Here is a 14,129-nt window from a genome sequence, read left to right as displayed (position 1 = left end):
CAGACTCAGAATCCGATGAGGAAATCAAGGGGAGAAATCGAATCCAAAAGAAAAGGAAAAGAATCGTGATCACCTCAAAAGGCAACAAATTGAGGGGGAGCTTTGATCAATTATGGAAAAATCTTTTTGATCGTGATCTTATTATGGATGGAAGGAAAGGTAATTGTGTCAGAATTTATTCAAAAAAAAATCCGGTTAGTGCATCTCTTATTACCTTTTGTCATTAACAAATCTCATATTGATATTATCAATTTATTATGACAAAAAATGGTACGTGAATTTTATGATGCATCCGTGATTTTTATTGGATATTTGCTGATATAATCGAAGTGAGCTATATTGCATATCTTTAATATTCGATAAAAGCTGATTTGTGGAAATTGTGATTCATGCAAGATATTTGTTATCATTCTCTACGTGAATCCATTATCGCTTTTTGATTAAGACAAAAAGGGGGAGAAGATATGAATATGCATATGTGCTAATTAGTTGATATTATTTATTGCATAATATTGAGCTGCAATTATTTTCTATCTTATGATATCCTTTGATTTAAATTTTTAAATCTGCATATTCAGAGATTGTTTTGTCATCATCAAAAAGGGGGAGATTGTTAGGAAATCCCTTATGATGTTTTGAAGATGACAAAATAAATCAAAGGCTACTAACATGTTTGATGGTTGAGTAATAGACCATGCAGATGATAAAACATGTAAAGGATATTGTCAAAGTCCGAAGGCGCGGACTCAAGACTCAAAGTGAAGACCGCTAGACTCAAGACTCAAAGTCGAAGACTGTTAGACTCAAGACTCAAAACGGACTCTATCTTTGAAGCTCGAACCGAAGACAGACTCTATGCTGAAGCCGAGGCGGGTACGACTCGGATTGTAAAGTCTACAGACCCAGATTGTAAAGTCTGGGCCAGCATTGTAAAGTCTACGGACTCAGATTGTAAAGTCCCGGACCCAGATTGTAAAGTCTCAAGACTCATATCGTAAAGTCTCAAGACTCGACTTTACATCCAGATTACGATGAATCGTAACTCAAGCCCAATCATACAACGGCTAGTGATCTGGTTTGGATTCCACATCAAGTTTGATTTGATTGAAGACAAGAACTTTCTATACGAAGAAGCTTTACTTATGGAAACCAAGATTTCGTTTGTATGGGCGATCGGAATCAATTTGGGATTTTACCTTTGTCACTCAACGGCTACCAAATCTTCTAGATACGAGCTGTCCAATGGGTATATTGGAAGACGATTCTCCGGGATGCTGTCCAACGGGTAGTTTGGAAGTGGAGGAGTATTTAAGAAGATGAAGGACCGATGAGCAAGTAAGAGACGGAGCGTAGAATTTATAATTCCAAAGTCTAAGCGACTTTAGATCATATACTTGTCTCTTGAAAGCTTAAACGTTTGTAATCGTGAGAGAAATACCAAGAGAGTGACTTAGTGAGATAGTGTGATCTACTAAGTGTTTGCACTCGGAGTTGTAATCTCTTATTGATTGCATATTGGAATCCAGCCAAGAAGGCTGTTATCGTGGGAGAGTGGACGTAGGCTTGGATTAAGCCGAACCACTATAAATCTCGTGTTCTTATTCTCTTCCCTAACTCCTTTATTTTGTTCATACTAGCACTCTCATCAGGGACGAAGATGACCTAGAAAATTGGCACCTGCAGGTCGGGAAACTTTCTGTCAAATTAATGACCATTTTCAAGGACTTCATTCGTAAACAAAACGAAGTGTAATGATCATCTTTCATTTCTATTTTACGTTGGTATAGATCTTCAGATCAATTGATTCGGGATCTGTAAAGGGATTCCCAAAAAGCGTTGAAGAGGCTGCAAAACAAGTAAGTTTTAGCTGCTAATACCATGCTAGTAGATAGGCAAGTGGCCGTTCTATACGTAACTCGAAAAGTTTTCCTCACATTAGAAAGTCACTTTTCTTTCTTATGCACAATCCTGAGTGTTTTTTAGTATAGATTGAAGCCCACAATGATAATGTTGCTTCTTTCAATCTCTTCGTGGTTGCAGAATCTTATATGCGGAAAGAACTTGAAAGTAGACAAGAGTATTCACACGGCATACGTGAAAGCGATTAGATCGGCGCAACACTTCATCTATATTGAAAACCAATGTTTTCTTGGCTCTTCCTACCATTGGCCATCATACAAAAATGCAGGTATAAGATGCACATTTCTATTCATTCTGACTGACTTGAGTTTAGTGAGCAATAGCACCTCTAGTAAAGAGTATTCGGACTTTGCTTCCTTTGGGGATTGTGTATCAGCTAATAAGAGCTAGACCTCACTGTATAAGACATTAAAATTGACTTCTGATTCAATATGTTATATTTCTGAGGTCAAACCTTTTCAAATTTAGATTTTTTCCCCCATTTTCTAGTTTTGTTTCAGCCCTAATTTCTTGAGTTCAAGTTTTCATGGGAAACAACGCTTGATTTGGTTTTGACAAGCAGGTGCAAACAATCTAGTGCCGATGGAGCTGGCATTGAAGATCGCAAGTAAGATCAGTGAAAACGAGCGCTTCTGTGTGTACATAGTGATACCAATGTGGCCGGAGGGTGTCCCTACTAGTGCTGCAATGCAGGAAATTCTCTTTTGGCAGGTCAGATCAAGGATAAACTCTTTCATCTTGCAAACAAATAGCGATGATACTTGCATTTCGATGACGGTATATCAATAAATATAACATCCTAGCAAATTGAAACTGAATAACACATTGAACAGAGTTAAGCAAAAAAGGAAGTGATCCAAGCAGAACAAACCTAGCTACTCAAAGGGGAAAATTTGAGACCCGACATTGTTTAGGTCATTTTAGTATTTTTCTAGGAGAGATAAACATTCACTACTCTCAAATTTGTGTATTGATAATGTGGACAGGGACAAACCATGACGATGATGTACAAAATTATAGCCCAAGCTCTCGAAAAAGCCGGGTTGTCACACAAGTACCATCCATCAGATTACTTGAACTTCTATTGCCTTGGCAAGCGGGAGCCCTTGTCTTCTACACAGTCTTCATCCCAAGCAATGAATCAACAATCCAAAAATAATGCCTTGGTATATGTCTATACTCTTTTCATGAATTCTTCCTTTGACTTATCTGTTAAAAAAGCAAAACAAAAATAGTCATTAAGAGCTATGGTTTATGAACGAGTGGTAGAAAGACTTCTGCTTTGAAACATGTTGTCGTTTTTATCCATGCAGGCTTCGGTTCAAAAGTTTCGCAGGTCCATGATATATGTGCATGCCAAAGGGATGATAGTAGATGATGAGTATGTGATCATGGGATCGGCAAATATCAACCAAAGATCTCTAGATGGCTCAAGAGACACCGAAATCGCGATGGGGGCCTATCAGCCGCATCACACTTGGGCTGGGAAAAAGAGGCATCCACATGGCTAGGTTAGTACATCGTATTAGCCTCTTATCTAAATAGAGGTACTAGGTAGACACCCTTGTGAGGGTAGCGACATATATCAAAACCTTAAGCTTGTGACTAATAATGGTAACTTATGCTGCGCAAGTTTATGGTTATAGGATGTTGCTTTGGGCGGAGCACTTGGGAGATTTAGAGGACAGCTTTAGGGAACCTCAAAGCACTGAACGCGTGAAGAGGGTGAGCAAAATAGCCGAACAGAATTGGAAAGCGTATGTGGATGAGGACCAACATAATCCCAAGGAAATGAGAGGCCACCTGATGCAGTATCCCATCCTTGTGAGCGAGAGACGGTAAAGTTGGTCCTTTGGCCGATTTTGAAACGTTTCCGATGTGGGTGGCAAAATCCTTGGATCACCCACCACTCTTCCCGATGCTCTCACGACATGATTGACTATGTAAAATTAGTGGCATTCGATTATAAGAGTGTGCAAATGCAATGATATATAACAAAATTTTCAAGTGATTTTGGGTTAATCACAGTGTTTTAAGTAGCTGAAATTGAGAAATATGAGTAGAATGAGCATTCATGAGCAGGACAAAGTTGTGATTCAGATGGATACTCTACTAATTAAAGCAACTTGTGGAAAGGACACACGATGCCATTGTTGTATAAAATGCTTTGAATGAGTAGATGTTATCGTGTGGACATTAAGATACATTCATATGGTTCATCAAGTTCTTCTTGGCTAAGTGTTTTCCATTTGAGATTTATAGCATAAACTTCTTAGAGGGAAAAGATTCAACTTTTTCCATATCAGGGGACCTCCAATAAGCAGGGTCAAAAAAAATAATTACTATCATCAACAGAGTGACCTACTACAAGGAGATGGATGGGCTCTGCACCTCCATTGCAGAATAGTTTGTAGGAGAGACAATCGGAACTAGGGACCTACTCCCGATGGAACATATGGGCAGATGGTAGTGCTGGTGACATGCTTTTGCGAATTCTACGGGGGAGGGAGGAAAACAAAAATCGTATATTTGAAACATCATTCTGAATAGTAGTGACCAGTGAACACTCCGAGAAAAACGACATCATGAATGAGTAGGGTGCAATTGGTGTTGTGTACGGTATGTTGGCACAAACACACACTTGAAGGATCAATTAGATTTAAGCCATAGCTCTTGTAAATAAGCCTTGAATGCTGAGCGTCGAAGGAGAGGAAGAGAATACATGTACTTTGGTGGCAAGTGTAATACATGCGATATTTCGAGGGGCCTCATTGACCAACTTTGTTGAGAGATTTCCTCAGATCTGGCTTAGTCTACCAGATCACCTTCAAAATATGTGTACCAGTAGAGGGTTTCCTTTGGAATCACGAGAATTATGGAATTAAACTTCAATTAACATCAGAGTCCTCTAAATTATTTATCAGGCCAAGACTCTCATGGCGATATCAAGCACACATCTCATCAATTTAATCATGCACATGCATATCACTTATCCATGGGCAATAAAGAAGGCAACCAAACTGAGACAAAAATTCCAGCACACGTTCAAAATTGTAAAAGGGCATAAAGACCAGAAATTGTGATCTTTTGATGACTAATTGACATGAATAGAAGCCATATCTTCCTATAAGTGCATATGAGTCTACTTGATCAAAATGACATCAATCAAAGACCAAATTAGTGCCAAATTTAAACAAAACAATCATGGTCAGCATGCAATACTTCATTCTAGCATATTCAAGTTCGAAGATGAACCCAATTCTCGCTAAATGGTATGAGATTCACCCTATTACTTTCCTAGCATGAACATATATGATCCCATAACCAAACTAGCCTCAAGCTGGAATCAAAAGCACACCCAATCAGGGATATCAAGACAGGGCCAGCATACATGGATCAATTTCCAGTAGAATTTCATTCATTCATGACATAATTTCTTTTCCAAGCAAACATGAAATTCACCATAAGACAATCTTATATCACTGCACATGCTTACTTGAGTGGAATAGCATAAAATCAAGGACCAATCGACATCAGCTCAGGGCCGCAACAATGGCGAATCAGCAAGTATCGACAAGGTTCCAGCAGATTCCAAACAAGTTTGAAATTGAACACCTATGGTTTTTTTTTATGAAGAAACAGAACTCAAATATGCTTATATGACCAGAATAGATCGACAATCTACTAATCAAGGGAATTCTCTGTCAAAAACTAAATAAAAGATACACACCGACTTAGTTCAGGAATTTTATCAAACAAGTTGCATACATTAATTTAGGCCGAGGAGCACTGCTTCAAATCATCAATACAACCCTTCAATCAAAGTCGATTTGCACACATACAGTAGCAATAGGAACGGAAAACAGAGCATATATGGTTTGGTTGAATAGAGAACGATTAGCTATAGCAATTGAGATCGGATATGAGTAAAGAAATAACAGAAGCAACATCAAGGAATGGAATCGTTGAAGCAGGCAGTCGTGACCGAAGTTCGAGCACTCCAGCATTACAGAACTTCTTTGCTGCCCGCGGAACAAGTGATGATCGGGAAGCGGTGACGACCAGTAGCAAAGTGAGAGGAAAGGATTCAATCGAAATCATTGAGAGCCTTCGATCAATGCTCTCTGTTCTTTGTCCCTTCTCAGTGTGCCATGTCGTGTGGTGGCCAGCGATGGACCCTTGGCGGCGGCTGTTGGTGGATGGATAAAAGGGAATCGATAGATCGTTAGTTGAAGAGAGTAAGAAAGAGAGCTAGAGAGAGAGAGAGAGAGAGAGAGGAAGAGAGAGGGCAACGTGATGTAGAGCACATGTGGGTCTCACTGAGAATTGTGTCTTAGCTAATACAAACTGATTTTCGATTCAAAGGAACAGAGAGCCAAACCAAAGCAATGAAATATTGAAGGAATACCTCACGTCTTATGAATACTCGTGAAATTCTCGATCCTGTTGGTGGCGATACCTGTTATCGAGGACTTGGTCTAGCTCTGCTCCACAGCTTACTATACTCAAGACTCGCAAGGATGGGAAGTCCTCGGAGCATGGGAATTTCAGAGAGTATTTCTCAGGTAAGAAGCTTTTGAATTTCGGCAACATGAAAAGTCTAAGAGCAGTTAACTCGGAGAAGGTGATTGTGGTGCCAGTCGCTTCTTCCCATTTTTCATGGCCAGCAATTTGTTCCATATCTTCACATGACTCCACCATCAGCTCTTTGATTTGCCCAAGAAATTTCGCCGTGAAGGTAGGGAAAAGCATTTCCAAACGGGGGCACCTCGCGACTTTTACATCTCTCAAATTTGGGAACGGGATGTTTGGGAGACCTTTGGACTGCCAAATGTGCTTCATTTTTTTGAGATCACGCAAAAGCAGCACCCTCAATTCACCACCCTCTGTATCCATCCCATGTCCTTCATATATGATCTCGATCGAATGGCATGAAATCACTTCAAGATTCTTGAGACAACGTTGGAGCACCTTCCACATTTGGGGTGGGGCAATACATTGGAGGTTTTCACAGTTCTTCAATTTAAGAGATTCCAACTTCGAAAGGAATCGGTGGGGATTTGATCGTTCCATAGCTCTTTGCACTGAAGGCCATCAATTTCCAGAACTGTTATATGAGGAAACGTAACCTGCATGAGGATAATGTGAGAAAGGTGGAAAAGTAGAACCAATTTATTACATTGTTCATTCTAATACATGATAATATGAAAGGACCTATAGTCAAACAACGATTCCAAGGGGGTAGAGTTTGAAATTATGACTTCTTTCAGATTGTGCAATCTCCCTGTGATTGTCAAAGAGAAGATGTTGAGTAGCTCAGAGCAATTTTCAAGGATGAGGGTGGCTAATTTGCATAAAGAACTTCTGGAAAGTTCATCTTGCCATATCCTTTTGAAGGATCCTACTGAATAAAGCCAAAAAAATTCCAAGCGTGGTAAACTAACCTGCTCATGAGAGTTATACTTTAGATCATTGGTATGAAACATTTGACAATTTAGCCTAATCTTAACATTCTATTTGATGCGAAGGAAGAATGAATTTTTCACTAATGGCCTTACTATGACAGATGTAATTATAAATAATGAACACATTCTAACTAATAAAACCAAATAACATTCTTCAAAGAGATTTTATTACACTCTCCAACAAAGCGTGTGCCTATGGCTAGTAGGGTATAATCTCAAGAGAAGGGATTTGTACCTTTTGATCAAAGAAGGAATCGGAGTTAGCATCTTGTGAATCTGAAGTAGTGGTTACTGGCTCTTTCTTTCCACAAGGATATGAGAAGAATTTCTCCATGCGACAATCATATATAGATAGATACTCCAATAGTGGGAACTCTATAATATCATATGTCCCTTCATTTCTTCCTTCATCCACAATCACCGCCTTCATATTTGGACAATTCGACACTGTAATGGTTCTAATTCCTCTCAAACATTTAGCCATAGACACTGAAAAAAAGAAATGATAGGCCTATTTTATAGATATAGAGGTCCCTCAGGTTTCGAAGTATCGATATTCCTTGTAATTTTACATCCTGTTTACACACGCAATGCAGGTTTGGTAACTCATGTAATGTCAAATCAGTTAAACGAGAGAGAATCTCGACATCTTCGATGACTTCTAGCTCCTCCAGCTCCTCCAAGTCGAAAACTACTTCTACTGATGGAGAGATTTCAATCATCATTGATTCCAAATTCGGTAGCTTCAATATCCAATCTAATTTCAGAATACTCTTCAACGTGGATTTAGACTCCCTTATAGTTAGCTTTTTTAGATTGCTGTATTTTAATGAACGTTTACTGTAGAGTATCTTTTCTAGGCCAAGGAGTCCAACCATTGTCAGGGATTCCAAGTGAGGCAATGAAACCTGACGTGGCACCACAATGAAGCTCATTAAAGGTGAGTCTGTTACAAGTAAAGCTATTTTCACAAGAAAATAAGTGGAACTCTCGGGCTGAAATTTAAAAAAAAAAAGAAGAAGATGAATTTCTCTTCTGTGAAAAGTGAGGAAATCCTCACGCTATTAAGCTGTCAATGCAGCTCAACTGCACAGTGATGTTGACACAGTGACATTGGCAACTTGGCATGACATGTCGGAATTAGTTGCAAGTTGCAAATTGCAAGTTAGGTGGGACGTGAATTATTGGGACTTTCTTTGTTACATGACTCCAAATGTCCCCTTCTTCATTTTCAAATTATTGAATTTTATTTATTCATTCAAGATTCATTCTCGCTTTCATTCATTCATCACACTATTTTTTCATCTCATTAAGAATGTTGAATCGGTAATAAATTAGTCACAATAAAAACCCAAGTTAGCAAAAGTACAATTATCTAATGTTGAAAATTTAACAAAAAATTTAAAAAAATCAGTCGTGGAAAGAGGCTTCCCTTTAACTATAACATGGTCTGTGTTCTATTTGAGAGGATTTTTTATTTGTAAATCAAAACCTGAATCAAATTGTACAAATAGTCAAAGTTAAATGCAATATGTACGGACGTAGAGCGAACACCAATATCATCTCATCCTAACAGGACAAATTGACACAGGGAAAAAATGAAAAAAAAAAAAAATTTACCTGAATTGAAGTATGACAGAAGCTTGTCATATTTGGTAACTCGTACAATACCAGATCACGTACTTTAGGCAACTCAACTCTGTTGTTGGTAGAAACTATATCTTCTCTTGCATCATGTGTGACAATGGATTGCATTGAGTCACAATTCGACACTTTAATCTCTTCCAACTGGTTAAGTCCTTGCACATCTGAAAGACACCACAAGTATTTTAATTTGCCGCACTGTTCGACCCTCACGGCTTTCAATTTGTTGAAGCACTCTGGCGCGATGGGGCCATGGCATATCTTCTCCAAATTAATAAGATTTTGAAGGAAAAAAGACTCTAACTTCCCAAAAGCAATGAGAGGGAGGCCATTGGATGAATAGGCATTGGATGAATCGGCAATGTACTTGATTGAGGGGCTGTCTTTAATGTTGAGATACTTCACTTCTCGGAATCCTTGGGTGCACAATTTGCAAGGGCTCTCTTCGAACTCACTCAAGTTGCTTAAATATAAGCGTTGAGTCTTCTGCAGATTTTTCTCAACCCCTTTTTTTGAAAGAATACTACCGCAGCCTTGCAAATTGAGATTCATGGTTGTCAAACCTTCATATTCCATCTGCATAGCATGTCCTATGCTGATACAAAATTTGTCCAGGTTCTCAAATGGTAGGTCAACATCCTCCAAGAGTATGATGGGATCAAGAATCGATATTTCTAGAAATGCTAGCTTTGTCATGTTCTTCAACTCGGCAAGCCCAGCAACACACGATTCTGACAGTTCTTCATGCTTGCCCATCCACGGATCAAGGCTATTCTTCATATATAACTCTTCCAAGTTGATTAAGCCTTTTAGGGCTCCAGGCTCGATTATCTTAAGCCATCGGCAGTTGTTCAGATTCAACAATCTCAGTTTCATTAGTTTCCCGATTTCTTCAGGCAGCCTAGAAATTGGAGACCATGTGATGCTGAGAATCTGCAATGCTTCAAGCTCACCAAGTATTGCCACATCCTCCAGATTGCAATTGTCTAAGCATAAAAAATGGAGGTTCCCAAGGATTCTAATTGAGGGAGGTAACCTGACGATATTTATGGAGCGAAGATATAGGGCACAGAGTTCCTTCATGTTTGTGAAATCTGGTAGTCCCGAGCAATCTCCCTCTTCGTGATCGTGCCTCCGACGCCAGCCTTTTGGGTCAGACAACATGAGTATCTTCAAGCCAGGAAACCGATGCGTCATTAGTTTATCAGACCTATCTACATCAGCTAGGCATATAGCCCAACATTTCTCAAGCTTTTCCTTTGACCGTGGGCCATAATTGTTGTTCATCATTAAAGAATTCTCACCTCTAAATGCATGTGAAACAACCACCTCGCTGTAAAGATCATGTATGGTCACATTTTTCTTGCCATCGTCACCATCCTGTAACAAACAAAAGGAATGGAGGCTTTCGAGCATCTCATTCAACCTATTCCTTGAATGTTGTACTCTTTCGTTATATCCCTCAAACAAGCCCAAACCCATGCCTAGACCCAGCAGAAGTTCGACTTTAATGGTCCCTCCAATAAGACCACAAAGCAAGAATAAGCACTTGGCGTCCTCACTCTCCAAATGGTTGTAACTCCACTCCACTATTCTCTCAATATTTGGGTCTTTTATTTTTATTAACATGCTTTCCCACGCGGACACATTTCTAGATTTTAAGGTCGTTGCAACAGAGGTAATCAAAAGAGGCAAACCTGCAAGTTTCTTTACCACTCTAGTCGCCTTTGCTTTCAATTCCTCATTGTCTTTGAGCTTGTCGCCCACTATCTTTTCAAATAGCCTAAAAGCTTCGACTTCCTCTAAAGCTTCAAGACGAAATGTTTGATCGGCATGCATCTGCTCTAGCACACTTTTATCTCTCGAAGTGAGCAACAATTTGCAGTTCATGCTCTGGTCTTTCGAAGGAATTCCGACAGCCTCCAATTTAAGTGCTTCCCACAGATCGTCCAATATTATGAGAACCTTCTCAGTTGGATCCCTCTGCAATCTCTGAGACAGAAGATCTTTTCTTCCATCTTCACTCGACACATCCTTCAGCCTGTTTAGACCTAAGTAGTGAGCGATATCGTTTTGAATTTTCGTCCGGTCCGGAGTCTGCGAGACTTTCTCTTTGACGATCAGGCGGAACGGTCTCCCCTCTTTCCTGAGTTTCTTCTCGACTATCTCCAACAGCGTAGTCTTCCCCACGCCGCCAGGCCCGTAGACCCCAACCACTTTCACCTTCTCATCATTCAGAGCTTTCATTATGCCCTGAAAGATGGAAGCTCGCGAATCGGTGATAAAGTCGCCCCCATCACCGGCCGACAAATTCACGTCGGAAGCACCGCCAACAAGCCCTGGCGGAGGATTCTCGAAGTCAACCTTCTCGAATTGACCCCCTGCAATGAGTGCCTGGATGTCCTTGACCGTCCTGCTCGCCTTTTTGCCGAGATGATATCGCGCCTTTGGGTTGGGAAGCCACCCATAGAAGCAAGTTTTCTTAGCTTTTTCGTCATAATCCAGCACGTCACGCACCTCGTTAGCGACGGCCTCCACTTCGTTCACCCATCTCGCCACCATGGGTTTGATGGGCTTCATGTTGTTTCGAGCTTCATCGATGGAATGCTGCACCTGATCCCTCGTGTCACCCAGCTTCTCAACTTCACCGTTAAGTTGGCGAACGTAGCGGTCGCAGAATATTACGTAGCTGCAGTGCCGACCGACCGGAGCCTTCAGGCACTTTGCCACTTCGAAAGCTACAGGCACACCAATATCCGCCATTTTCCCCCCGTTTCGACTTCTTCTACCTTTCTGGCTTTCTTTCCTTTTTCTTTGCGGAGAAACGAGAGTTAAAAATTTATATATTCGGAGGAAGGCGAAACTGATGGAACCCAGAAACGACAATGACTGAAGAAGGGGAAGGATTCAATACGATGCACACGCGGCGGTTCCAACAAAAAGAACAGCCGCAGAAGATCAGGTGAAAGAGAGGCTTTCTAGAGCGAGGAAGAAATCAATTAGACGATGCAATGGTGGTGGGAGAAAGCGGCACGAAGCCTTAATTTATACATGTGGCGTTACTAGATTGATGTTCCCCAAGATGCCCCTCGCGTCCTCCGTTGCTTGACCTTAAGGATGCTGAGTTAAATCAAGTGGGCCCCCCTCCACCATTTCTATTTGGACTAAAATTACCTTCAGACCCCACATCTTGCGGAATGCGAGAATTGTCCAAGCTATCTACCACCATCTCCGTCCATCAATCGACAGCAGCTCTGAGGCCCCATGGCTAGAGGCTAGCCCTCGGTCGGTCGTCGGTCGCCACCGTAGCCAGCACCAGTCGAGAAGGAGGAAAAGCAAAAAAAAAAAAAAAAGAATAAAAAACTATCTAATTAAAAAAAAAGAAAAAGAAATAAAGAAGTGGGGACCAATAAGAGTATGAGATAAAAAATAGTGAGTGAGTGAAATATTTTTCCTTCTTTATTTTAGGAGATTTTTTTTCCCTTCAAAGAAAATGTTTTCCTCAATCAATTTATTTTTCGAAAAATGAATGGAGTCTTAATTTCATAAATATTAATAAGCATAATCATCAATTATTGCTGAGAACCTCACTTTGACAATTCTAAAAAACCTCAATTTCATTGATTAATTACACCTCATTAACTGTATCGGTTAATGTAAAGTGTATTTGTATATAAATATGCATGTTAAGGGGATCATTGACTCCATGTTAGCTTAGCATGGACTTGATAACGCGAGCTTGTTTTAGGGATTATACGGATCTCACGCTAATGAATGGTCGAGTCTGGCCACCTCCTTCTGTGAAACTCGAGAGGTTCTGGACATATTTCAATGCACTCCAATCCCAGTCACTTCTCGAGCCCTTTAAGCATCAGCTTTAATAAAGTTGGACAACAATAGAGTCCACTCAGTGCAATAATGCTTTCTCCTGTTGTACTATATGGCCACCACCAGCGTTGGCCAAGATGCTTTTCTTATCAAGAGATTGTATTATTTCCTTGTAAAAAGCATCTTGCATGCAATAAGTCTGCAATGGCCTAAGGCTAACTTCGGAAAAATGTCATCACAAGTTCCTTTTTTTATTTCTTAATCTAATTTAATTAATGGAATATGCATAAGTTCTGACCTACATGCACAATTCCATCACTCCATCGAGAGAAATTGAAGGTTCATGGAAGATGACTTTTTAATTTTTTGTGTAGAAGTTACAAATCATAGTCATCAGCTATTTCTTAAAACCACACTTCAATAGTTCTAAAAAAACCCAATTTTATTTGATTGATTACACCTCATCAATGGATCCAGTGTATATGAACTGTATTTGTAACAAATTATGTGTTTATGTTAAGGGATCATTAACTACATATCAGTGTTGCATGCACTCGATAAGATCAGCCAATTTCATGGATTATATGGATTTCTCTCTGTCTGATCTCTCGTTGCTAATACCCTGGCACGTGACGACACTTTCAAATTCTCTGCAAAAAAATAAGTGACGTAACAATTCACAAAGCCGACGCTTCTTATTGCCAAACTCGAGGCCCTTACGTGTCTTCCCCACCCTGACACGTCTGTCATCGTTGCTCTGATGCTGTCCTCTCTCTCTCTCTCTCACACTAAAGCGCGGGGTGGAGGATGAAGATAGAACAAAGCGAGAATAAGAGTTAATCAGGGTAGAGTTAAGTTTGCTTTTTGGCCTTGCTCAAAAATAAAAAATTAAAAAATTTAAAAAAAAAGTTTGTTTTTTGGCCATCGTCGGTCACTTGACAATTATTATAGCTTCATGTTATGTCAATCTCATTCATGGTGCAGATGGGCAGTACGACTTCTGCGCATCGTGGGTCACGTTGCAAAAGATATTTTCCTCCAAAAAGTGGGAGGAATGGAGGGAAATGCAAAATGAATTCTTTTTTTTTTGGTAAAGGTAAGAATATATTGATAAGCTTTAGATAAATGTACACAAACGGCACAAAAACTCACACTCTAAATCCGAACAAAAGAGTGGAAGGGAGCCGCGCAAAAGCCTCAAGAGGCAAGGACAGAAAGAGCGCATACAACAGACATAGCCCAGCCACCAGATTCAGCCACCAGACCTCCATG

At 40.0% G+C, this 14,129-nt stretch overlaps 1 protein-coding gene and 1 pseudogene across 3 annotated transcripts; one reads left to right on the top strand and one right to left on the bottom strand.

The window, feature by feature from the left end:
• The window catches only part of LOC104454997, a 77,135-nt pseudogene that overhangs the window by 7,479 nt on the left and 55,527 nt on the right, over positions 1-14,129 (top strand).
• LOC104454996 (disease resistance protein RPV1) lies at positions 5,606-10,131 on the bottom strand. 3 transcript variants are annotated; one of them, XR_005552686.1, is made up of 4 exons: positions 9,006-10,131; positions 7,621-8,293; positions 6,329-7,049; positions 5,606-6,109 (listed from the first exon to the last, which is right to left on the bottom strand). XR_005552686.1 is itself a non-coding variant. In XM_039316374.1 (2 exons), exons 1-2 carry the CDS (start codon positions 10,110-10,112, stop codon positions 7,862-7,864), a joined length of 1,539 nt encoding a protein of 512 aa, XP_039172308.1. In that variant the 5' UTR covers positions 10,113-10,131; the 3' UTR covers positions 7,455-7,861. The 3 variants fall into 3 exon arrangements, 1 of the variants encoding a protein (XP_039172308.1); XR_005552685.1 differs by having other exon boundaries at positions 5,606-7,049; XM_039316374.1 differs by lacking the exons at positions 5,606-6,109; positions 6,329-7,049 and having other exon boundaries at positions 7,455-8,293.

The sequence above is a fragment of the Eucalyptus grandis genome, chromosome 7, assembly GCF_016545825.1.
Source record: "Eucalyptus grandis isolate ANBG69807.140 chromosome 7, ASM1654582v1, whole genome shotgun sequence".
Taxonomy (NCBI): Eukaryota; Viridiplantae; Streptophyta; class Magnoliopsida; order Myrtales; family Myrtaceae; genus Eucalyptus; species Eucalyptus grandis.
Note: the sequence above shows the minus strand (reverse complement) of the source record. Positions and strands in the feature narration are given on the sequence as shown.